The 25,838-nt window shown below is 38.0% G+C and overlaps 3 protein-coding genes across 6 annotated transcripts in view; 1 reads left to right on the top strand and 2 right to left on the bottom strand.

Moving 5' to 3' along the window:
- mim (missing-in-metastasis) overlaps positions 1-16,850 on the bottom strand; it is a 19,444-nt gene extending 2,594 nt beyond the window's left edge. For 2 of the 4 annotated variants that reach the window (XM_088035602.1, XM_088035618.1), the window contains exons 1-11: positions 16,440-16,850; positions 10,572-10,633; positions 10,449-10,522; positions 4,215-4,299; positions 2,219-2,310; positions 1,933-2,168; positions 1,589-1,882; positions 1,405-1,518; positions 1,085-1,262; positions 762-940; positions 567-711 (exon numbers count right to left, since the gene is read on the bottom strand). In XM_088035602.1, the coding sequence (XP_087891728.1) occupies positions 567-711; positions 762-940; positions 1,085-1,262; positions 1,405-1,518; positions 1,589-1,882; positions 1,933-2,168; positions 2,219-2,310; positions 4,215-4,299; positions 10,449-10,522; positions 10,572-10,633; positions 16,440-16,511 (1,531 nt within the window). In that variant the 5' untranslated portion in view covers positions 16,512-16,850. The remainder of the gene's footprint in view (positions 1-566; positions 712-761; positions 941-1,084; positions 1,263-1,404; positions 1,519-1,588; positions 1,883-1,932; positions 2,169-2,218; positions 2,311-4,214; positions 4,300-10,448; positions 10,523-10,571; positions 10,634-16,439) is intronic. The other 2 variants (XM_088035610.1, XM_088035625.1) reach the window with 2 other exon arrangements.
- On the top strand, positions 16,585-23,385 carry LOC148181917 (uncharacterized). Its single transcript, XM_088050699.1, has 21 exons — positions 16,585-16,993; positions 17,074-18,005; positions 18,049-18,201; positions 18,250-18,317; positions 18,397-18,462; positions 18,518-18,685; positions 18,763-18,819; positions 18,866-19,126; positions 19,236-19,269; positions 19,391-19,415; positions 19,466-19,500; positions 19,542-19,549; positions 19,615-19,660; positions 19,795-19,840; positions 20,050-20,086; positions 20,161-20,245; positions 20,315-21,232; positions 21,280-21,436; positions 22,310-23,025; positions 23,075-23,227; positions 23,272-23,385. Exons 1-21 carry the CDS (start codon positions 16,585-16,587, stop codon positions 23,335-23,337), a joined length of 4,440 nt encoding a protein of 1,479 aa, XP_087906825.1. The 3' UTR covers positions 23,338-23,385.
- Not10 (CCR4-NOT transcription complex subunit 10) lies at positions 23,366-25,838 on the bottom strand. The gene is made up of 9 exons (XM_088043167.1): positions 25,665-25,838; positions 25,455-25,611; positions 25,265-25,406; positions 24,463-25,217; positions 24,295-24,416; positions 23,924-24,247; positions 23,716-23,876; positions 23,480-23,665; positions 23,366-23,431 (listed from the first exon to the last, which is right to left on the bottom strand). The coding sequence occupies exons 1-9, from the start codon at positions 25,754-25,756 to the stop codon at positions 23,373-23,375; spliced, it is 1,998 nt and encodes a 665-aa protein (XP_087899293.1). The 5' UTR covers positions 25,757-25,838; the 3' UTR covers positions 23,366-23,372.

Genomic DNA, 25,838 nt, shown 5'->3' with positions numbered 1-25,838 from the left:
CAATAAGTTAATTTTTAAAAAAGTTATAGCTATTTGAAAGCATAAAAGCCATTTTTCTGAAAAATTCATAACTTTCTTTCGGTTGGGAACAAAAATTTGAAAAAATTCAAAGAACCGTTTTTCATAGAGTAGAAAAAGATGAAAAACTTTCAGCCAAATCGAAAAGGGTCGGGTCAAAAGTGGTCGATTTGGTGTGAAATACCTCACATACACACATACAAAATTTTTTGGGAAAAGTACTATGTAGTGTGCCTTTTTGAATACAAACTCGTCAAATGAGTTTTATTTAATTTCTTGAGTAATCGATATGCATAGTTTACCCGAAAACTCGTCAATCTTTGACTAAATAATTACAATGCGCAAGCGCGATGATCAAGTTAGAACTGGTTTCATATTGCTACTTTTCCACATAACATCCTTGTGCATGCGCGTTGATCAACTTAGATATCCTCACATAAATCCTTATACAACCCTCATACATCCCCATACATCCTGGGAGATCCTCGTACATCCTTACGCCTGTACACCATAATCCCCAGTTGTTTACCCCTCGGTTACAACCGTACTTTTGGCTAGATGAGCTGGAAGAGGCGATGGTTTTTTCACGACTTGTTCTGTGGTGGTTGGGGGAAGTACGCGGATACCCTGCATACCCGCTATAGTCTTGGCTGGGATGTTAGGGCCGCTGGGACGCTCCAAAGACGAGCATCTCTGCAAATTAACAATCGTACCGACGAAATCTGGGGAAGTTAGAAACTTACGGTTGGCAGCGGCGGCTTCTGAGCGGTTTTACAAGCTGTGGGGCTGCGCGGGGGCAACATCTTGTTGGTTTCCGTTGGTGTTATCGAAGTCACCGGACTTACCGGCTGAGAAAGGCTCTGATCGGGCGCTTGGAATGTGTACACTGTAAGAGGAGGCCTTTGATGACCTTTTTCATACGCTGCAATGAGATGGTGTGTGATGATACGGAAATGGTGCTCTGGTGACAATTACGCCACGTTCTTGAGGAGATCTCAACACATTAAAACAATTTTAATTGAGTTTCCTCCAGAACGCGGCGGGTTCATGCAGGAAGACAAAGCACCTGAAGAGATGGTGTGAGGACGGTCGTTGATGATGGCCGACGCGGCTCGTTCGAACTGTATGGTTTCTTGCAGATTCGGCCATGTCGATGTAGTCGTTGGAATGACAGCTGCCGGGAACGGGGTGCACGGAGTGCTAGAACTACTGCTATTGCTGCTATGTTCAGACATGTTGGACACCTAAAATACGAATTTTCATCACAAACCGTTCCAATTGGCTACGCCACGCACGTGACAGACAATGTAAAAAATTAATTGGTCGTTCGAGTCACGTGACAGAGAGTGTTAAAGTCTAATTGGTCGAGTCGGGTCGCGTTTTTACCTGTGCAACACTAAGTGAGGATGGCGGTCTGGGATACAAAGTATCTTGGGACGTAAATCCAGAGTCCTGGCTAGACACCGACATGTATCGGATAGTACCGCTACGACCTACAGGCTGTTGCCAACAAAATAAAAATAAAATAAAATAAAATAAAAGAAACTAAAAATTCCGGGGAAGTCCGCACCTGCGATAGCGATCGTTGCCAATGCGGATGACTCGGAGAATGATGGCTTTTCGAACTCCCCGACGAGGAACTGTTGAGTGAGCTAATTGAACACATTGATGACTTCCTTGAGCCAAGACTGGAAGGCGACGACGGCGGCGTCTGGAACGACCATCCGCTATCCGAACTCTTCAAATCCGCGATGACCTGCTCGGACGCCGGCGGCAGCGTCTGCGGATCGGCGGTGTGTTTCTCCAGCTGCTGAACCGCTTCCTGTAGATGCGACATTTCAGTTAACATCGCGACTTCTTCGTCCTGAAACACGAAATATTAACCGCTTCCATTTACAGATTTCCTCGTCTTACCACAACAGGTTTGAGAAGCCCTACGAATGTACAGAAACGACTTCTTTCTTCGATCAAAGCCGCTCTGACGGCGTGTTTTTCTGTTTCTTCTAATAATTGACGTCTTTCAGTCACGTCTTGTAGACCGCACTCTAAACGCTTTTGGAGGTCTCCACCGGCGCCTTTACGCATTTTCTTTTGAAGGCGTAACGTGTCGGTTGATCGCTTTTTCAGTTCGGCCCTTGCCCGTTTGTAATCTGAGAAGGGACTGCGGTTAGGGCGGAAAAGTTGCGTGTTTGGGGTTTACCTTTGGCGTGTTCCTTGTCCAGGTTAAGTACCGTCTTTTTCCAGTCTTCTAGTTTTTCTTGCAAGGGGATGATCAAAAATTCCATTATCGTACTAAAAACGCAACAAAAAGCGGTGAACATCAAAGGAATTGACTGTTGCAAAAACTGATTATTCAATCAAAGACGTGCGTTTTTTGAATTCGTCGTTTTGATTTTATTATTTTACGCACACATTAATAGCCTGATTGATTAATTGTAAATATAATCAATCATTTGGTAATTGGGAATAAATTCTATATTTTTCATAATTTTTGCCAACACCAAAATTTGATCCAATAATTTTCTTTGATAAAAACAATATCTTTTATATAGCGAGAACTTTGTATTAATATAATATTACGTAAGGTTACTACCACAGAATATAAAAAAATCCATTTGGAAAAGAAAGCGAAAAAGAAAATTGTCTAAGAGTCGAAAAAGACAAAGAAAATTGAGAGAGAAAAGAAGCAGAAAGCAAATGTGAAAAAGAAAAAACGAGGACAAAAGACTACAATGAATAATTTTTGTTAAAATAATAACTATTACACTGTTCAACAATGATTTTGTTGCCCTTGATGTAAGAGTGGTTTCGAATACTTTTATGCCAACAATTTACGAAACTATTGATGATTTTGGAAAATTGGCTCTGATTTTTTTTCAATCTTAATTTTAATATTTCACTACAAATCGGCAAAATTGAGAAAGAAATAACAAGTATATTCTTAAATATCTTTTTTTTGAAAATTATTAAAATTTGTTTCGTTTGAGTGGTTAATTAAGCCAAATACATATGCCTAAAAATGTTTTCTTAATTTTCTTATTTTTTGGTGACTTTATTTTCTCATAATGATGTTAAATGAAAGTACAAATAATAATTTCTAATTAGCCGACAAATTTGAGATCTATTTGATTAACCATTGGTTAAGTTAATGTAATAATTTGACCTTATTCACTGCAATCAGCATCAAATAAACTGCCCAAAAGAAAAATATCGACGCGATCTATTAAGAAAAGCTATATTTTATACATTAATCCAAATTTTATAATTATTTGGGTAAAATCAAATCGACAAACTGTGCAACAAACACGTGTTGAATTATTGAAAATGAACATGGATAGCAGTGCTGCTGCAACAACATCAAAAAGCACATCAAACCATAATTCATACAAATTGTGAAGCTACACATGCCGAGACTGCAAATGTAAATAAAGAAAATATGAACTTTTCTGAAGGATTCAAAAATATTTACAATTATGCAGTAGTTATAAATAATTAAATTAATAAATCTTAAACAAAAATTAATTAACTTGTAAATTTAATGATGTCGCCTAAAAAATCTTGTGTGTATCTCGGCCAAAAATTGCCATTTTGCCCTCGCCTCGGCCATTAAAAAAATGCTGGGCTAAAAAAGAAACACTTTTTGGCCTTGGTACACAAATAACTATTTTGTTGAGCTGTGTTATTTACCAATTTACAATTTTGCAATTTTGGTTCTCCTCTAATGTGTTTTGAAATGGTGCCCACTATTAGTCGAGAGCATATAATTAGCTTAATGTTGTCTTGTAATTTTTTAAAATTTACGAGCTTTTAACATTATCTAGAGGTTTCCAACTATTTTTACAACAAATTAAAGTTTTTCTGAGAAAAATGACAACAATCATAAAGGCGTAGAACAAAAATTCAATTTTAGACAGCATTTTGAAGTTGAGAAATCTGCTAATGGTGCCGATTATTAGTAGTTTTACCCTAACTAGATGGAAATGAGTAAGAAGCATGTGACGTTTTTGCGATAAAAGAGCATCATTTAGTCACGTATGACTTGATATTTTCTAGATGGATGATTCAATTATCAAGCGCTCCCAGCGCCCACGCCCGTCCTACCGAATGAACCAGAAGGAAATCAAATAACAGGGCGGAAAAAATAACAAGAAAATACTCATTTCGTGGCCGTTCATCAAGTCACCCCTCTCACCCACCTAGTGAACGTCTTCATCCTCGCCTCCACGGCTTTGTGCCTCAAGCAGATTCTAGTCAGCGCCGTGCCTATCTCTCTGGTCGCTCCTAAAACAAAAAAGAATCGTTGAGTAAGATCAGCACCCTTCAAATTAAAGAATTGTATCATCGCAGATGGCTAACGATCTCGAAATTAAAATGTAACAATGCAAGGCCGCTACGGTCGCGTAGTTTCGTCAATAGACCTGTCTATACTTAAGCTAACAAAAGAAGTGCACGCTTTGGTGAAGAAGATAGATAATAAAAAGACAAAGATACGCCTCGGCTGCTATGCCCTTCTTGAGTTAAGTGCACTGGACTGGTGTGCAAGATGGAAAAGGCGATACGTGAGAGAAGAATTGTTGACCTCGATGTCCATGATGCTTACTGTGCTCATCGCGGCGGCGTCTTCCTTTGTCCGCCGAAGAACAAAGAATGGCGGTGACAAAATATTAGTTAAACCAAGAAAATCGGCCGAGCTGCAAATCGCGAGGCCTCTTTCGCCCGCGCTGCACTTGTGCATCCAGAGAGCCCTCGAAACGCTTTGTCCTTGGCGTAATTATCACCTAGCACGTGCATTTCGCGAGTCAGTGGGCCAAAAGGGCGTTTTATCAAGGCACTCGGATCGATATAGAACCCTCGAAAAGCAGAGTCGGGTCAGTCAACCCACCAACAACGGATAAGCCACGATAATACCACGATTAGGTTTATTCCCACTTTTACGGATGCCGCTTTTTTATAACCCACTCACTGACATCCAGTTTCCTGGGGACTTCCTGTTATGAGAAAAGCGTCTTCTTAAGTGTTTCATGCAAGAGATTGATATTTTAACGCCGGAGGAAAAGAGGGTGCGTGGATAGTCAACGAGATAGGGAAATTCTCAACTTTTCCGCTTATTTACACGAGTCCAGGTGGTCTTGCATTTTATTGAAGAGAAGGAATTTAATATTTATGCGGCAAGGCACGTGGACGGTATCGACGTTTAGGGGTGCAACATTGCTCTTGGCACGCAAAGGGTTTATTACTTTTTAGTTTTTAGACATTCGAAGGAAAAAAATGTGAGACCTGCCGCCACAGAAATAGTCCCAGCTGTGTTTAGCAATAAGCAACACCTCCGCGTAAATATTATGATTATGGACCCATCGATGAAATTCTCAAGAACCAGTGCTACCAATCCAAACTAATAAAGTTATAATTACACCAGTTGGTACAATTTCGTCCAAAAATAATGCACCATACCATTGCTTGTAGTCATAAAATGGTAATTCTTCAATGTTTGCAAAAACCCTGTTCTAAAATTATTTAGATTTTATTTTGCTGTGCTGTGATGGTAAAAACAAAACGTATAAATGCTGTGGTGTGTTTGTTTATAGCTTCAACTTTTTAAACAGTTTCCACCAAACTTACCGCAAGACCCTATAAACATAATCACCCTCAAGTGGTGGGGCTTGTCTGATGACCAGAATTGATCCCCAATAAATTACAGCCTTTTTGTTGATTCCAATTTACTGGAATTAGGGGAAAAATATTTAGAAATAACGTTTTAGGACATATAGACAAATACCCAGAACTCGTGACCAGAGAAAAAAGGCTTATGGAGACAACAATTCTGAACCAAAATTTCGACATAAAAATTGTTTAGCTCTAAAAATAATGGAGATAAGGCAAAAAAAACTGTAGCCAATCTGGAAGCAGAACAGTATTTGAAAATCGGTAACTATGGACACATACTATCACTCATTGGTCAGATGAACATTACACTCTCGTTACCTAGGATATTGTACTCCATCTCTAGAGTAAGCTTTCGGCATTGGTTGTAATTTTTTTTCCTTTCTCGAATACTATTAAACTTAATCAATTTTTGTTTTGAAATTTACCATCTGTATTGCTGTCGGCACCCTCCCTTGCTCTATGGGTCATGAGTTCTGCGACACCCTGTATAGTAGATTACTCAACTTGTGAGCTAAGTTGAGTTTTGTTTTAATCTTATGTGGACTTTTAATAATAGAGTTGATGAATGATTAAAATTTAGATAATCTTAAAAGTGCAGTATGAAAATTTTCAAATTTCGCTAAAATTAAATAAAAATATAATTGTCAATTTTGACATGTCAAATCACTTGCTCTCATTGTTTTGTAACTTTTTCACTTACGAGTGAGTAGAAACAAGTTAACCACTAGTGAAAAAATTAAGAAAATTTGAGTTTCTTAGGTCTTAAACAATGACAGAAAATGTATTGTAATGATGTCAAAGTTGGAAAAACAAAATTTTATAGCTAGAGAAAAATAATAAAAAAATTTATACACCCGGTTTACGGAAACAAAATTAAATTCTGAAATTAGATCAAAAATTTTTACGAAATCAAATAACGTTATTGGGGTTTTTACGTCTGAAAAACTATGTTGGAAGAACTAAAACTCGAGAAAATGTATAAATTGATGCTTCAAAAATTATAAATGAATAAAATATGAATAAATATTTAACATTATGTTAAAGTGACATAAGTAAGTTCCAAGTTTAATTTAATTTCAATTAAATTATTGTGTAAATTGGCCTATGCTTAGTTTCTATTGATCAGAATTAAATCGATTGTTCTAAAATTTACTTTTTTGCAACGAAAGTGAATTGTATGAAGAAAAATGAATGTTAGAATCATCGATAATTTTAAGAAATAAATTAGAAATGAAAAATTTAAATATTTAAATGAAAAATCTCAAGCAGACCAACCCAAAAGTTCTAGGGGTAAAATGTATTGTTGGGTTCATATTTTGTTCATACCATGGTGCATTATTTTTGGACGAAATTGTACATCACGAATGTAATAATGTAATAATAATCCTATGTGAGTTTCCCCCGGTCCAGCTGCAGCTCCATTTAAAATTTAAAAGACTTCCAGGTGATTGCACCCAGCAGGTGCACATATGGGAAACTCACCCTGAGAATAAGAACGTGAAAAATCTATTTCGTTATACATCACGGATTATAACGGAAATACTATTATCTGCAACTAAACCATTCAACACTTTCGAGGAGAGTTGAAGGAACGTTCTGTTATACACAGAAGAGATAAATCTGCGACATGGTTTTTATGAGAAAACTCGGAAAAAGTGGAATGCGCAATTGTCGTTTATGAACGACTTGGAAACGGGAAATGGCATGAGGTTTTTATTTCGTTGATTCACTATCCGACCATTTATCGCTGGTAATTTGAATTATGGGCGTATCGCTCAGATTTATGGTATTAGCGTTATCTTCGCGATTTTGCTGGTGTTATCGAGCAAATTGGGTAACGGTCTGGAGTTGTTTTTGCAATTATCGGTGTTATCACCCTGTTGAAACCGCCAATTGAATCGATTTGGCAACCCATGAGGCCCTCATTTTTTTGGCAAGTTGGTAGCCCCGCCATCTGTCATTACAAATCCTCCGAGTGTCACATTCTCACGGTACGAATGAATAATGGGAAACAAATGACTTGGAAAACAATTTTATGATTTTTTTCTTACTAATCTGATAAGCTTCCGATGATCGTGACTGATAAACTTTTCATTCTTTCCGAATAAAAATTACTAACCCAACAAGTGTGGCTGATTAACACGCATCGCAACTCATTTTACGACGGTCACGTTTATTTTTTCTTATTTTTATAGCGGTCTCCAGAAATTTATTCTCGCAATAAACTAAAAATTGACCGCAGATTTTATTGTCGTTCGGTATTGACAAGACCGCTACTTTTTTGGGTTTACTCTGCAAATAATTTTTATTTGTTTCGTTGTCTTTGTGTATTCTGTTTTATTTATCCAAGACACTAATGATTTGTCGGTTAAACACGCAAGCAAACAATGCAAAATGATATCGAAAATTTTTCTGATATCTATCGGCGCGACAGGGATATTTTTAGAAGCGGTGGAAATCCGTTGGTGCTTAGGGTTTTTTTTCTGGATGGTTGCACGTGTTGAAGTGTTATGTCATAATTTTTTAGTTCGTTATCTAAATTACTGCACTTATCAGGATGATCGCAACGGATTTTAAAAGTGCAAGGTGTGGCTAAACATTTTTCAAAAAGAAATTTAGATAAAGGGCGAAAAAAAAAATAAATTACAGTTGGTTTAGGTTGCAGATCTCCACCCAAGGTCACAAATTTTAAAATTTTTATCGTGTAAATTAGGTTTTGGAGTACAAAAGACGATGTGATGAACAAAAATGTCAAATTCTGGGGGAGAATAATGCCAACTTTCTCATCTTAAAATTTCCACCAATAAAGAATAGAATAAATAAAGAAATAACTGTCAAAACGGGCACTAAACCAACTGTAGCAAAACTTTCATTGTCACATGACAATTCGCATTGAATAATCTGACTTTTATTAACATGTGCAACGAGAATTTTTGATGTTTCAGCATAGACCAAACCTTTTATTACACGTTGTCCAACATAACAGTCACCGAAACTTGATAACAGTTAATAAAACAATTTTTCGACCCATCCAAAACGTTACAACAATAATTACATGAATTATTCAAACGTGTCGTAACTCGCCAACAACCAACAATCATTCGTTATTGTGTCCGAAGCAGTGCTGCCAACTTTGCCAAGAAAAAACTCCCTGAAACGCTATAATCCATTTAAAACCGGCTTTAATTTCGTTGTTGCACATCGATTGACCCACATACAATATTCCTGCAAGTACGTCTCGACGCCCAGGCCGTTGCACCCACAAATCCGCTCACTTTGTGGAAAGTCATAAATTAAGCGTCTGGAAAAGTCACACTTCCTGCGACTCTTGGACCCGAAAAATTTCTGTTTGAGTGGCAGATTTCCGGTAGACACCTGACCGGAAAGAATCAAGAAACAGAGGAAGACTTAATCAGTGTAATTATGACAAAAACAGGAAAAAAGGGAACATCTACATGGCAGCGGTTCTCAAAAGTTTCGGTGGTGGTTTAACTCCGCCCACATGAACAAAAGACGGTTTGAATATGACGAATCAAGGAATGCCTTCTGACAAAAGTTAACAGAATAGAAAAATGTTGCAAAGTGAATCATACTTTCATTGGCCCGAAAAGTAGGTGGAGTTAAATCAAAGTTACAATAATTTGATTATATTTACGCTGGCCCCACCACCTGTTGAGGACCCCCACACGCGATTCGACGCAAGAAAACGTAAAACCCCGCTCTGATTCCCACACGTGTGAATAATTCGAAAAATTACACGAAAACAATAAAGCTTTCTATTAATTAATAAATGAAAATCCACGGATTATTTAACGACGTAACGCAACAATTTGAATTTCTCGTCAAGAACGAAACTCGTTTCTATTGGATAATTTGCGGAGCGCAAATGGAACATTGACCGGCGAGTTTGCGGTTTATTGTTATCAGCCGACAAATTGTATGTAAAATAATGGCAGCAATCAGCAGGAATGGCTCGTGGACGAATGAAACGAAATAAACGCGATGGCCTTGATCGAAGGACTGTTGATTCGGCCAGAAAAAAATATGCAGGAAGTGAGGAATGTGGAGCGACAAAACAACGAGAGTGACGAAATGTACACAAGAAAAAACAGAAGGTCGCGAAATTGGGGGATTTTGGAAGGAAAGAAAGGGGCCGCGAGGGGAGCCTTGAGGCGCACACTGTATAAAAAATTATTCATCACTTCCTTTTGGTGGAGCTTCTTTGTTGCGTGGATATTTTGCAAGCGAAAGTTAAGTTGCAAAATGCGTAATTATTCTTTTGTGCTTTATCTCCTCCGTTATTAGTATTCATTACTTTATCACAAGAAAGTTACTAAACAGGTCGCAGACCGATATGGTACAGTCTAAGGCCAATCTTTTCCATTCAGTCATTCTAAAGCGACATGAGAATGTTCGGGAGGCCGTAATTACCGTTTAATTTCTCATTAGCCCTATTCTTCTTGTTTATGTCCCTATTAGCCCTAATTCCCGGAATACCCTTTTCAATTATTTCGCCCTTTCGCAGAGTCGGGAATGACAGCCATGACATCTATTTATTCGTTCCAAGTGCAACAAAGCTCTTATATTTACACCGTCACAGATCTAAGAATAAACGGCAATCATTTACACGGCCTACTTTACATGCTAAAGCCTAATTCACATGTTAATTTAACATCTCCGGCGACAGAAAAAACTAAAAATACTTGTTTATTTATGGAAATGCGGTTTAGCCTTGATTGTATTTCCTGCAAATTACAATGACTTACCTCTGGCATTGGTAGCCGAATCTGCGATTTTCTGGAACGCTTCCAAGTAGGCTGTGACCGCCAGGATTGTCGCCCTAGAATTCTAAAAGTCAGAAGAAAATTTCGAAACATCTCAGTACTCACTTTAACGAAGAGTGGAGTTTCGCGGCTTTGGTGATGAGGTCCTCCCATAACGGCATTCCGTTCTGCAAAAAATTCGTGATGTCAGTAATACAATTTGTCCATTGCCTATGCCAACAAGGTTTTTTGGCAATATGTATGCTCAAGCCCCCACGTCAATCACGACGGATTTCTTCCCATAAATAAATTAAAATTCTTTGTACAGTATGTTTTGTTTGTCACGTTTATTTATGCCGCCGCTTGTTAAACCCCGAATAAGCTGTTGGATAACGGAGCCCACCACTTTCTGTTTATAATTTAAAAAATAAACACGTCTATGTAAACATTTGTATGTCTAAAGTTGGAAGCTCTAACATGGATAAATGCACTAACGCCTTAATATGTCAGTCTTTAAGTAATTTGTTGTAAATATTTGTTCAGGCGGTGCAAAAAATGCATTGATGATGATGAAGATTGGTCCTTGGAGCCGGATTTTACTCGCGAGCAATCACCACGAAATTAATCCGAAAGTAAGCCAATTTGAAACGCAAATCTCAACGGTGTAACCTACTGTCCCGCAACGGCAGAATTTTCAGTTACTCAACCTGAAATGTTTCTATGAAACTCAAAACGCGTTATAACCAGACGTAAAATAATCCAAGTGAAAATGTTGAAGTAACCGGAGACATTTTCCACAACATTTCTCAAATTTCAGATTTTTTTTTGACGCTGTTCATTCAGAAGTGCCCACGCGGAAGCTGCTCGTGATCTATTTGGGTTAAGCAGCCGCATCCACCCACGACTCAAAGTGACCTTCACTAAGATTTTTGAAATATGATAACTCTGACAATAACGTGTGGGCTATTATGAGATGGGCGCGGAGTATCTAATCTTAGAATCGACCTTTTGGTGGACATATGGCCACGTCGTCAAATATGGAGAAGTTGCCCAAAAGCAACGTTCTGTAGGTGTTGACAGTTCGAAGCAATTACGCCAGAGATCAATGCCTGGCAAGCGTCATTACAATTACCGTCATGTCCGCACGATTTTTGCTATTTTCTTCGAATCCACGTACGCAGAATCATTCATTGGTTGTCTAGCGGTACCTTGACCTAAGACAGTCAGTCATAAAAGCGACTGTAAAATCCACGTCCCACCGGCAGCACACTTTCAGAATCGATTTTTAAAGATGCTGTTGAAATGGATTTGTCATCCTGGTCACAACTTTCCTTATTCTCGCCTTGACATTTGCTTCGATTTTGTTAATTAAATAGTGATTTGCCGATTCGCGTTTCAATTAAAATACTTTCGCTATACTGCACGCTAGTTATCATTTCCGTCTTTTGAGACGTTGCAGTCTTTGTTCTTCACACTCGAGTGGAGGTCGGTTCCTCGTGACCTGCCACATACTACTTTCTTCGTTAGTCTAAATTAAATGACAGTCGTGACTGGGAGCAGATTCTGCGGGAAAATAGAGTGGATCCGGCTCCAAGGACCAAGATAGCAGACGCGTTTACACTGTATTGAAAGTGTTCATATGTTTATTTTTAAGGAGTCGGAGTAAAACAATCGTAAAGATCACAATTACCCTCGTTTAAGCGTCGTATTCTTAATCGTGACGAGCAAATTATTGCCGATAAAACTTTATGGGGAATAATTCTGGAACGGCGTGTTCTTGAAGTTATGATACACATTCGTTGATATGTATACTTTCCATAAAATTGAGCAAACTCTTCCTAAATGAGATGCTCTTGGCGATGTTCCGAACTAGGGGAAGAGCACCGAATATTGGATACTTTTATATAAATAAATATATTAAAAATATTTGCTTTTAAATTGAATCAATTAAATTATTATTTATATTGAGTTTGAAATGTTTACTTTCTGACCTATACGTTTAAATCACAAAAAAATACACGATTTTTATTTTATCGGCAAATACATATGTATTTTGTCATAAATTTAATGTTATAAAAAAGGTTCCTAACACTGGATATCCAATAATAAACATTAAAGATCCGAATTTGGGATATCCAATCAAAATATTGTCTTCATTTATTTATTTAAAAGGTTTAATTGAATTTTAATGAACAAGTAATCGAAAATTGGTTGTAATAATTAATAAAAATCTAGTCAACGACGTCCTTCAAAACAAGGTGTTTCTAGCATTAAGGGTGGCTCTGGAATTCCTGTCGTGCATTACTTTGCCGCTTTGTTTTCATAGTGAATATAACTATCTTGAAAATTATTTATAATGTTACTTACGTCAACGACGTTTCAGTTACGGTTTTATGTCAAAATTTTTGATTTTCAGGTTTTAAACCACTAGAACAGTTTTCTTCTCAAAACTTACTTTGCTCTATAATTGAGGTTAACTACAAATGTCAGTTGAAAAATCTAAACGTTTATAATGAGCGGCAAATTTCTTTGACATTTCATAGCCACCCTTTCTGCAAGAAACATTTATAAACACCTTGTATAAGATTCAATTACATGGTTACTTAATATTGGACATCTCATATTGAGGGCACCAAAGTATTCAATATTAGGGATTTAGCATACTTTGTTTCGGAGAGAAAAATTCGGTATTAATTATGCCAGATTATTAATTTTTATTGATTTTTGCTATAAAACAAACAAAACAAACAATAAATATGATTTATTTACCCAATAATTTTATAATAAATAAACGTATTTAACACGCGCAAACCAACTATTCAAATGACGTAACTAATAGCTCGCTTTTCCAAATTGAGTTAGGGTGGTATGCAATATTAGGCAACCATCCAATATTCAGTGCTCTTCCCCTATATGTGTACTGGCGCGAAAAAATAATGACATTTAGTGACAGACGCTGTTCGCGTTCGCCTATTACACAATATAAAACGACAATATTCAATAACAAGCCGAGACACAACTAATGAAATGCAATACAAAGGTCGGTAGATGAATATTAATGGGCAGAAGTCATACGACCATTGTTTGCTTGTAATGTAAAAGTGATAATATGAATAACAATTGAGATACTTTAAAAACACACCATTTATCACTGTTTTTTTTCATTCATTTTTCCGCCATTGTTCCCAAAAAGGAACTAAAGCAGCATGAAATTAGTATAATTTGTCGACCGGTTCAACTTTACGAGAAATGGAAAGTTCGTATTAACCTGTTTATGTATCCCCAACCCCATTAACCTAAAGACCTCTTACGAAAGTCGCAAATTTATTTTCGTGTTTTACTGGGACGCGAAACATCGGTCAATTTCCGTCGTTAATTAAATTACGAAAATATCGTGGAATACGAAAACATTGACATCGAGTTTGAAAGTTTCAACAGCCACGCTGGCTATAAAAAGAACAATAATTAAAGCGAATCCGACGCTGACAGAACCAGGAAGTGCGGCATTTGATGCCGTTCAACGATTTCGTAAATAGCCAGCGTTGGAAGATTACACGTTTCGTAATGGAGCCTCATCAGGAAATCGGCAGGCACTGTTTTTTTCGAACAATAAAAAAGAAATGTTTTCGACCCCTCAAGTACATTTCTAGTACAAGCTAAAATTAGTCTCACAATTGGTAACACGAGGCGCTCTTTAGAGTCAATTGTCAACCATTAAAGTCTTTTTGTCCTCACCGACCCCGTAATTAGTGAAATCGCGAAGAGTTTTATTGGCACATCATTTCCGATTACGGCAGATTGTGGAGGAACTAATTAATAACAATAATGATATCCACGTTCCGTTGCAAAAACACCACAATTTCATGGGGAATTACGTGTGGCAATAAACTTATAAATAATGCAAAGTTAATAGAGTCAGGACAGGCATAAAACCAAAGAATCAGTGCGGATTAAAACCAAAATAATTAGTTTATGAAATTTATAACTGGACTCCGTGGGCGTGAAGTTTTATAGAGTACATTCTTCTAAGACGCTATAAAATCAAAATACGGGGTCATTGCAACGAACAGAATTAGATTTGGAGTTGGAAGTGCAGCGGCGGGATTAACCGGAAACAATACATATGAAAACGTTTATACCACAAGAATTGTAATATGTACATATAAACTTGATAAGAAACTAACGGTTTCAACGGTTTCTTTCTTATCACATATAGATAAACAGCTGAATAAATCTGATTTTGTTGGCTTTTCCAGTATACCCAGATCAAACAATACAGTAGAACCTCGATTATCCGGGTGTGGATTATCCGTGCAAGGGTGTTCGTTCGATTATCCGTGCATTACAAAAAACACACAAATCGAACACCAACTACTTGGTACTTTTGCCTCCAGTGTTAGAATACTTAAAATTTGGAAGTCTTAAGTCAGTATAGAGAGCAAAAACCAAATTGTGAGTTAAAATGTCTGTTTTTGAATAGTAGTGTTCGCAATCATTAACAAAAATCCTTGAAATAAATTCTTTCGCAATGAAAGGCAGAAAAAAATTTGGCACCAAAATAGAAACAAATGAAAGATAAATTTTTTTTACTACAAAATTGTTACTTGTATGTAATATGGCTAATAAGAGTTGATTGTTTCAATTTCTTTCAATATGTAAAATTGTTATTGTTAAGCTGTTGATAAATTTTGTTAAAGTTTTTATATAATATTTTGAATTAAAAAAACGTTCCAAATAATTCTGTTGCCTTAAACGTATGTTTATTTAGCAACTCGATTATCCGCTCCGACCTCGAAAAGCACAGATAATCGAGGTTCTACCGTATTTGCAAAAAATAAAAAACAAACCCACAATTTAAAAGTGGCGCCTAAAAGCAGGATATACAGTTTGTGAAGCCTTTCTACACCAAAAAAACTTTTATTTTATTGCTTGATTGGTTCCGGTCGCAAATGTTACAAAGAGGATCTTGTATTGGATTCTAGAGTACAGAAGACTATCGTAGTTTTTAGTGCTTTAAGCGGAAGTTGCAAATGCAGTGAATTTATTTACACAGATTCTCTCATAATCTCAACACGTGTTCACTTTATAATCCAACCTAAATACGCAACTAACTTAACGTCAAAATTGACAGCTGTGGTGGTACCAACTTTGACATATTAAAAACAGTTAACCAAAGGCAATAAGAAACAACTGTCACTTTTGAAATGATTTGCCACATTTCTCTAAAATTTGGACTAAACATAACGTAAATAAAAAATGACATTTTCTCAGCTTCCACACAATTCGTTAATCCGGAAAAAGTAGCATTTGCGAAAAAAAAAAAAAATTTTGTGACTTTTCACCACCAACATAACTATTTAAATACGACAAAGTCCCTAAATTGTACAGAATATTGCTAAAAGTGGACGATCCAACTTAAAAATCTCGTCATTCGAAAAAAACAGTTGGTTTTCTGTCAATCTGGTTACATTTCGCCGCCAACATGAGTCTCGGTATTAGAAAAAATCCCTAAATAGGGGTGAGATGTGAAAGTAGAAAACCGGTAAAAATGTTGAAATTGTTTGCTAAGAAAGATGTTGATTTATCTTTTTCTTTTCTAAATAAAAAGTTGTTTTTATTTAGTCTCTAGTTTTGAGTTTCAATTCTCTAGAACTGTTTAATTTTTGCAGCAACGATAGGAAAGATAATGCGATTATCGTCTTTCGTCGGAAACAAACGGTTAATAAGATAACTAGATTATCTTTTTTTCCATCTCAATTATGATTTGCTCTCTTACGAAACGCTCTAATTTAAAGGTCTCTTCTGCCAAATGCCAATTATGGACAAATTGCGTAATTGCCTTCGATCTCTATGGCAAAAACTTGCTCTGTTCCCATTCCACTAATTAAAAACTCGTTTTCGATCAGTCACGGCCGTTATGACCGCTCTTACATAAATCCGCGACCCCACCGAACCGAAATCCCAATACCCCGAAACCCCAACTTCATCCCTCACCTTCATATCCTGTATAATATGCTGGAAGAGCCCGCCTAGTGCTCCCGATTCCCGTTCAATATGACCCTCCATTTTCTTCAACACAATCACTCAAACACGTCTCTTTTCGTACACTAAGAACTCCACGCAGAAATCACAAACATTTATGTCTTTGCAACACCAAACATCGCGGACATTGAAACGAAGAAAGGGATTTTTCACTAAAACGCGACGATTTTCGGGAAGAAAACACGGAGAAAGAGATCGGCGGCGGTTTTTGGTACATTTACCGGGAAATTCGTGGTGTGAACGATTGAGAAAATGCGACAGTGTGAACGAATTACATCGCGATTCCCAAACAAACCACCATTATGACATTGCTCTCGTTTCAACTGTGTTTTCTTTCTATTATTACAAAATCTCCCCTCCTTCGACAGCGGCGCCGGATGGGGAGAAAGAAAGGGGAGAAAGTCGAGGGTGCCGCCATCTACACGCGAGAAGGAGAAACAACGAGCCGGTATTACAGAGAACCGACACCCACAGGCGCGCGAAGCGAGCGATCTCATCATATTTCAGTAATTAAATTGCGTTATTTACTAAATTATTATTATTGATCCAGTCTGTAAGACAACATAATAATTTTAATGACCTGCAGACACTCCGCCAAGTGTCTGCGTCAGAATGCACGTCTTCGACAAGTTCCTCCACAGTATCAACATTGTTTTGCTCCAAAACCAAGTCTTGGGGCTGACAGTCCTAACAGTATCAAGACGAAAACTGAAGAAATCCAAACTTCGCTTGAGTGTGACTATCACTGTTGCACTCCTCTTCGTAGTCTCAAAAGTCTACCATTTTTACTTGAGGATTTTTTTTGCCGAAGAGTCTGTTCTCTATAAATCCATCGACGTTCTCATTCTAATCACCAACAGCACTTACATCGTTTCGCTGTGGTTGCATGGCGTCTTCAGTTGCGACTACTTCTCCCAGCTTTTGACGGCGATGATCCAATTCGACCGAAATTTGTTGCTCTTTGGGCACTTCATAGATTACGACAAGCAAAGACGAAACGATCTTCTTCATTCGTGTGTGAGATACGCCACTGTGGCTTTAATCATGTTTTACTTCTTACTTCTTTCTCCCAAACTCGAAGAAAATCTTCTTTTTGAATCAACACGAGCACTTGTGCTAGTGCTCAAAATGGCGATTTGTCAACAGCTTGTCCAACTGGTCACCATTATCAAAACACGACTGGAGATCCTCAACGGCTACTTACGAGAGATACTCGCTAGTGAAGACAACCATAGAGTTAAAATCAAAAGACGATTGACCACACTCTGCAAAATTTGCGACATGCACCACAACATCATAAAAATCACCAAACTTTTCAACAAGACGTTTGGTGTGGTGCTTCTCCTCACTTTCGGTCTCAGCTTTATCAATATTGTCATCTGCTTCTTCTACATCAGCGCTAGTTTGCAAACGACCGACATTGACTTCAAGCATGGAAGTTTAGCTCTGACGCTAAGCATCCCGTTTATTGGCGACACAATCTACATCTGCAATGTCTGTTACAAAACAGTTGAAGAGGTAAGTTGTTGTTGTTTTGCAACACCAATTGTCATGGTTACAGGCCAACTTGATCGGGGAGCTCCTCCAAAAAATAGAAACTGAAGATCAAGATCTCATTGACGAAACGGAGATGTTCTCTCTACAGATCATGAACGCACCGATCGAGTTCAGCGCAGCTCAGTTTTTCCCCGTTGACAGAACTCTGATTTTTTCCGTAAGTTCAACGGAGATGAAGATCAAAATCAATAAAGCTAAGTTGCAGATTATCGGAGGTGTGACCACTTACATCATTATTCTGATCCAACTGTCTTCGACGCTGCTGGAGAACAAGTGAAAACATTCATTGGCGCCCAACGCGAGGCCACCACTGATATTTGATTGGTATTACTAATAAATGGTGCAATTATAGTCAATATTTTATTACCCGCAGAGTTAATATGAGACAATTTAGTCTGATCAATCATGGCGGACGCTCGTGAACAAGTTTCTGAGGAATTTCTAAGCGCGTACAATTTAATCTTTCTACAGAGCAAAATTTCAGTTTTACCACCTTTAGCACTGGCAGCATGTCGCATTCAAGACTTCTCTCTTCTTTCAACGTCTTCAGATGTTTTCTTTTTCTGGCATTACTGTCATGTGGTGATCAGAACGACGAACATCCTCAGCACCATAATGATTAGAGTTTATCTGACCACTGCGTGAATTTGTGCGATTTTAAAATCTTTACTCTTCATTGACTTTGTTACAAAAATAATTGACATTGATACCAACTTAGTGAGCTTGAATATCACTTCCGACTAGCAGAAGACGCAAAAGCAAATTTGTCTTCAAAGTATGACCCAATTCGGTTATTTGGTTGAAACTATAGTCATCTTTAGCAAAAATCCTAAGAGAAAACAGGAGAAATTTTATAAGTTTTTGGATTCTCTCGCTTTGTTGGTGATGAATTCAGTTTTTGTCATGAAGTTGAACACTTTGTCTTGTACTCAAAACAAGATTCGTACTTCTGAAGACAAATATTTTGTTCTGGAGAAGAATGACTCCAAATTTATTGACGAATTTTTTTTAAAAGGGCTCATTTCAGAAATGATCAGAACGGACGAAATGAGAAAATTCAGGCAATTTTATTTAATGTTTGCGTGCTATAGCGTTAGGAAACTTCAACACTGAGTACTGATGTAATTATTTATTTATTTATTTATTTATCCTCTTTTTTTGTAATTGTCATAACGTGTTAAAAAAATGTAGAATGCCAATTGAATTGTTTGAAGTCACGTCTCACGTTGACATTGGTAAACATTTGAGATCACTTTTTATAATAAATTCCATGCTAATATAAAATTTAAAATAAAAATGAAGACATTTTTAACATAATACCGATATACAGAGTGTTTCATAAATAGACGACAATCCGTAAACCGCTGGTAGGTTTGTGGACTTCCTAAAAAATATTTTTTTAACCTGAAACATTTCTTTAGAAATTAAAGCTTTCTCAAGAGGACCAATGAGATGTGTTAGAATAAAAAACTAAAAAAACGCCTGTACAAATAATAGCTATATTTGTAAAATATGAAAGAAAAAGTGCTGTTTATCGCGATTTAGCCGTTAAAAACTGGTAGTTTTCTAGATTTCGAGCTCTACTCTGCGAATCTAACTTAGAAAACGGCCAGAATGTAAAAAAAATCGTCATTTAGCGTCAACAAACAGATTTATTTACGAATTCTGCAGATTTCATGAAGATTTCTGCTGTTTTCTAGCAATTTAGTTGTCGAATCTTGATAAAAACAGGTAGTTTCTAGTTTTCTAGATTTCGAGCTCTACTACTCGAATCCAACCTAGAAACTGGAAAAATCGTCATTTAGCATCGAAATAAGCGGATTTCTTTACGAATTCTGTAGATTTCGTGAAAAGTTATGCTGTTTTCTCGCGGTGTAGCCGGAATTTCAGGGGTACGTGCAGAACAAAGAAAATAACGGGAAGGTTCTTCTCGTTCTTAATCATAATTTTTTTTTTTGCGAATTTTCGTTAATAAAATCACTTTAAAATTCCCAGACTTAACCAGTTCACGAATTGTTATCTATTTACGAAACACCCTCTATGTATTTAAAAATAATTAATAATCAAATAGCGATTGTTTCCAAAATCCCGAAAAGAGTTAAAAATACATTTTTAGGCGTCACGACGCTAAACCAAAGGTCAATAAAACTTCCATCTGCCCTCCTCCTGGGCTAAAATTAATATCAATACAAATGATAATTGTTGGGGATATTTAGAAACAAAACCATCGCCGCGCTAATGAATTAACTATTGATTCTCCCATTTCGTGACAACTTCATTACTTCACATTCACAATGTTCCCTCCAAGAGCAAACTCCCAAAAACTCGTTACCTCCATCAAACCGCTTCTTCTCCAAAGCCAAATCTTCGGCCTGGTCACCTTCGACACCAATCTTGAATCCTCTGGAGTAAGAACCGCTTATAACTTTTTTCTTGCAATCATCTACATCTCAACCATAATCTACGCCGTCTTCAAAATCGTAACCGTGACAAATGGTCCTCCCATAATCTACAAAACCACCGACATTCTGATTCTTCTAGCTAACGGCAGCTATGTTTTGACAATGTGGCTGTCCGCTGTGGTCAACCGACGAAAATTCGTCCAGTTCTTACAGAAATTGCTGCGTTTTGATGCCCAAGCCCGTCTAAATAACGACGGGATCCGATCAGGGATAATTCGATGGATGATCATCAGATTCTCTTGTATTTTTGTTTTGGTAGGATTCCTTCTTTCGTACGTTCTGATGAACATTTGGTGCCACGAAATCATCGCCGATTCTTTGTCCTATTTCCTCATTCTTATCAATTCTGTTTTTTGCCACCAAACGACAGAGCTTGTTCTGATGTTAAAAGTGCGCTTTTGTCACCTCAACCAACACCTCAGGGAACTCGTCGACAACGTGACGGCCAACACCAAACGTCGATTTCACGTGTTAGCAAAAGTCTGCGCTCTTCACCACGAGTTGTCAAAACTGATCAAACTCTTCAATGGAATTTTCGGTTTGGTTCTTTTACTCATGTTTGGAATGAGTTTCGTCGCGATTGTTCTCGCCTTATTTTACTGCGCGGCGGAGGTCCAATCAAGCCGGATAAAGTGGATGAAATTCTTCTGGGCGTTTTTTTCTTGCACCAGTTTCCTGGTGGATACAATCTACGTTTGCCATGTCTGTTACAGGACTATTGAGGAGGTAAGATTTAGACAAGTTTTTCTTTACACTGTTGGTTGGTATTACAGGCGAAACGAGCCGGAGAAATTATTCACCAGATAGACACGGAGGAACCCGACATGGTTGATGAAATTGAGATGTTTTCCCTACAGATTGTCAACGAGCAGGTGGAATTCAATGCCGCGGGGTTTTTCCCCGTGAATTTCACTCTGTTGTTTTCGGTAAGTGAAATTTTCAGCGATTGGGGGTTGTATTCTTTTTTGCAGATAATCGGAGGGGTGACTACTTACATCATTATTTTGATCCAGCTGTCGGCGACGCTTTCGGATTCATTGTAAAAAAGTGGGAAAATAATAAATTCTCCACTAAAAACGTGTTTTTTTTGCCCCACTGTTTGAATAATTACCCCACCTGTAGAATCCACCAATGAGGTGAGACCTCTATCACAAGTCTAGTGGATTCGAGAAACGTCCACCAATGTGATACAAACTCGTTCACAACTTAAGTGGAAATACGCACGTCAAAACAAGTTTGAATTTTGAGTTCGAATCTTAAAAAAGGCGAAATTGAAAAAACTACGAAACTACGAAGAGTCTTTAAAATCTTTGATGTTTTACAAATTAGTCACCGAGACTCGTTTCGCTCCTGCAAGTTCCCCGAGCGAGTCTCCCAAGTCCAGGGAGCCTGAAAAGAAGTTTAATGAAATGTGTTGTTCCTCGTCGGGCTCGGTAATGTCCCCAGGGATCCTCTTTTATTCTCTCCGCATCAAGAAATGAGAATTTGTTTATCAAGAACTTGATTACACGTTTAGTTAAATCGAATCGATTTAATCAACTTATATGGATTAAATTTTGACCCAGTAACCAGTGTTGTTTTCGCCCAACATGTTCGAAATTACGAAATTCAACGAAAAACTCTCCCAAAGGTTCATCCAATCCGTGCAACTTCTTTTGTTTCAGGGGAAGTTTTTCGGGATTGTCACCTTCAACGCAGCGACGTTTTGTCCCTCGAAAATCCACGTCTTCTTAAATGTTATCGCCGGAACAATATATGCGCTAGGTATTGGGTACACTCTTTACCTCACCATGAAAGAACCAGAAGGCGCGGTTTTCAAGGCGACCGATATTATAATTCTTTTGCTCAACGTGGGATACATCCTCACTGCTTGGATTTGCGCCATAGTGAATCGCGACCTCTTTATTGACTTCTTGGTAAAAGTTATTGATTTCGACACCAAGTTACGAAGCATGGGGATCCGTATCAAGTACCAAAGATACCAAAGAAGAGTCCTCTTGGAGTTCCTGTTACGATGGGCTATCATAATATCAGACGTGGGCGCTTTAGTTGCCATTGTTTATATTAGCGGAGCTGAGATTCTCGTCGAGTCCATCGCGTATATTCTTCTGATAATGAACTCGGTGATCTGCCACCAGACTTCGGCGTTAGTTCTGATGCTAAAAATCCGTTTCATGATCCTCAACAAACAAATCGAGAACTTGGTGGCTTTTTTCCATAAAAATAAAATCGCTCAGAGTCGCAGCACGGAACAGTTATTCACTTTAAACAAAATCTGCGCCCTTCATCATCACTTGTCTAAACTAGTGAAGCTCTTTAACGATATTTTCGGTTTGGTGTTGTTGTGTATGTTTGGTGTCAGTTTTGTGATTATAGTCATCACTGTTTTTTACTTCACTTCGTTTATACAACTGCAGCAGGCAACGTTCTATAATCTTATTAATCCTTGGTTGTCTAATATTACTTTCATTACAAGTATAGTTTACATCTGTGATGTGTGTTACACAACAATTGAAGAGGTGAGCTTGTTAAATCTACCGGGCGGTCAAAAAAACGAGTTTTTTTTAGATCAATAGAACAGGCGAACTTATTCATAAGATTGACACGGAAGATCATGATATTAGAGATGAAATTGAGATGTTTTCGTTGCAAATTGCCAACGAGCAAGTACAATTCAATGCCGCCGGTTTTTTTGCCATCGATTATACTTTAATTTTTTCGGTACGTTTCGAGGTTTTAATCCCTTGATTAATTTTTTGTTTTAGATAATAGGAGGAGTAACAACTTACATTATCATCTTGATCCAATTGTCTCAGACCATAGTGGGATAATCAAGGGAGAGGATCAACTCAAAAAACGTTTTCTTTTATAATCTATTTTGAAATAAATATTGCTTAATCAAATTCCGGGCAGGCTCCGGTCGTCCTAAAAAAAAAAGTTATAAAAAAAGAAGTTGCAACCGTGCATACGGACCTAATTTCAGTTCAATGTACAAGACTAACATTATTATATGACCAGGGACTTTACATTTGCCGCCGAGTTGCCACACTTGCTTCAAAAGCGCGATAGCCTCGTCCAACTGACCTCTTATGGTTTTACACACGGCAATATTATACTGCATCGTCGCATGAGCAGTTGACACGTTCTGTGGAAACCACTCTGAAAATAGCACGTGTAATATCACTCAGTTTAATAAAAAAATCACCAACTTGGAGGTGGGGCTGTTTTTATTCGTTTCTCCTCATTTTCATCGTTCCTCGGCAGTTCTAAGCTGATATGTTTGATGTTATCAGGGTTTAAATGGTCTAGAGCCTCCGAGATTTTATCCAGAAGAACTAAAGCTTCCGCGGCGTACAAATGTCCAAGGAGTCTAAAATGACAGTTAGATCGTAGAAAAAAATTGTGTATGTAACCCACTTGTGAGCCCCCGACAATCTAGGCTGCTGGAGAAGCTTCTCTGCGTGTTCCAGCGCCATGATATAGTCGCCGAGACACAAAGCGACGTAAGCGCTTGCTGCTAGAATACTATTTCGGAGACTCATTATACTTTCCGGGGACATGGGCGCGGAAGGGGCGGGGCCAGGCGTGCACGTCGAAACAGGAGGAGTCACGCCCGGGATCAAAAACAAAGGAACAGGAGAGGTGTTGTTGTCGGACGGTAAGAGAGTGGCGGCGTTGCGGAGACACAACGACGCGAATTCGAGAGAAGGGACAGGGACGGCGTACGATTGGCTCTCGGTGCTGAAATAGGCGGAGTCAAACTCAAATAATCTACAATAAAAACACACCTGTACTTCTTTTCTTTGGATAGACTAGACGTGAGAACAACTTTTTGTTTTTCTCTGGAGCCGATTACGTCCACGACGATCTCTTTTTGTTTTTTCTGGATATCAAAGTCAACCTCGTTCGACTGAAAGTGAAGTTATAAAGGGGCGGAGTTAAGAATGAAAACACACCTCTTTCGTCGACATGACGCAACATTCAGCCAATCGCATCCACAGTCGTGCGTTTCTGTGATACCGCCTCACCGCAATGATCAAAGCGTCAAATGCTTGGATTGGTCGATGGGCGTGTAAGAGGGCCACCCCCAGATTGTACATTAATTCGTGATATTTTGAGCCACCCAGTGTATGCAAAGCTTTATCTTCACTTTTTTCGTCGGCTTTTGTACAGTTTGTGACTGCCATGTCTTCTTTTAGAGCCAGTTGGAAGTAGTGACAGGCTAAATTTGGTTTTCCCATAGCGTGATGGATAACCCCCATATTGTTGTAAAACATAACGCTCGAGGATTCTCCACAATCGTTGTAAACTAAACGATCGTTGGGGACGGCACCCAACAGTTTTTGCGCTTCCACAAAATTTCCCTTGAGGTACTCTAAATTAGCCGCGAGGAATTTTGCTTCGACGTTTTCATCGTCTTTTAGGAGGACGTCGATGTCTTTACTCGCGATGTCTAAGGTGTGGTTCATTAAATAACAACGAATTTTGTACATGTGGAGTTTTTTTTTAAACTCCTCCATGGCCGGATCTGGGGGTTGGTTAGTCTTCTTGTCTTTTTCCTTCACTGTTTTGTCTAACATCTTGATATTGGGAGTTCCATTAATTAAGTGGTTTTCAAGATAATTGATTAAACTTAGAGCTTTGTCAGATTGGCGCACACAAAGCTGGAGCTCAATCGCGAAAAGACTGACTTGCCGCGCCAAGGCATCATCTATAAAAACGGTGTTAGTTTAAATACTGAGTGTCTCGTAATGTTACCCATTGGCTCTATAAACTTGTAGACTCTATCCATGATATAAATTGCATTAGTATACTGCCGTTGATGGTACAGCAAAATCGCTTGATTGTAATGTACAATGCACTGATCCACATCGTCAAGTTTCTCAACTCGAATCTTAAACTACAACCACAAAAGTAACACACTTTGTCGAAAAAAAGAGATTTTTACCTGGTTACAAAGTGAGGTTAGGGTTTTCTGAAAAGTTTCAGTTTTCTTAAAATCGCTTTTACAGTACTCGACGAGGGCTTTATTATGAGCTACTTTCAAATCATGAGTGCGACTGTCTAATTTATTAATGAATTGTAGGGCTCCGAGGTAGTTGTTTCTAAAAAGAAAAAAGTGAGGTTATGGGAAATCTCGCGGGTTGCAGGGGCTTACTTTTTGAACTCGGCGAGAGCGTTCTGGGCGTATTCCTGTTCTAGGTCTGTTATGGTGTCGATGGCTTTCTCTACTTCTTCTTTTTCGGCCATTATTTACTATTTTAATTGTTTACGAAAGAAACAAAACGTAAATAGAAGAAAGTGTCGAAGATGGCGCTTGAGTCGGTAAATG

This window comes from Gnatocerus cornutus, chromosome 1, assembly GCF_029298725.1.
Source record: "Gnatocerus cornutus isolate USDA-ARS CGAHR chromosome 1, icGnaCorn1.1, whole genome shotgun sequence".
Taxonomy (NCBI): Eukaryota; Metazoa; Arthropoda; class Insecta; order Coleoptera; family Tenebrionidae; genus Gnatocerus; species Gnatocerus cornutus.
Note: the sequence above shows the minus strand (reverse complement) of the source record. Positions and strands in the feature narration are given on the sequence as shown.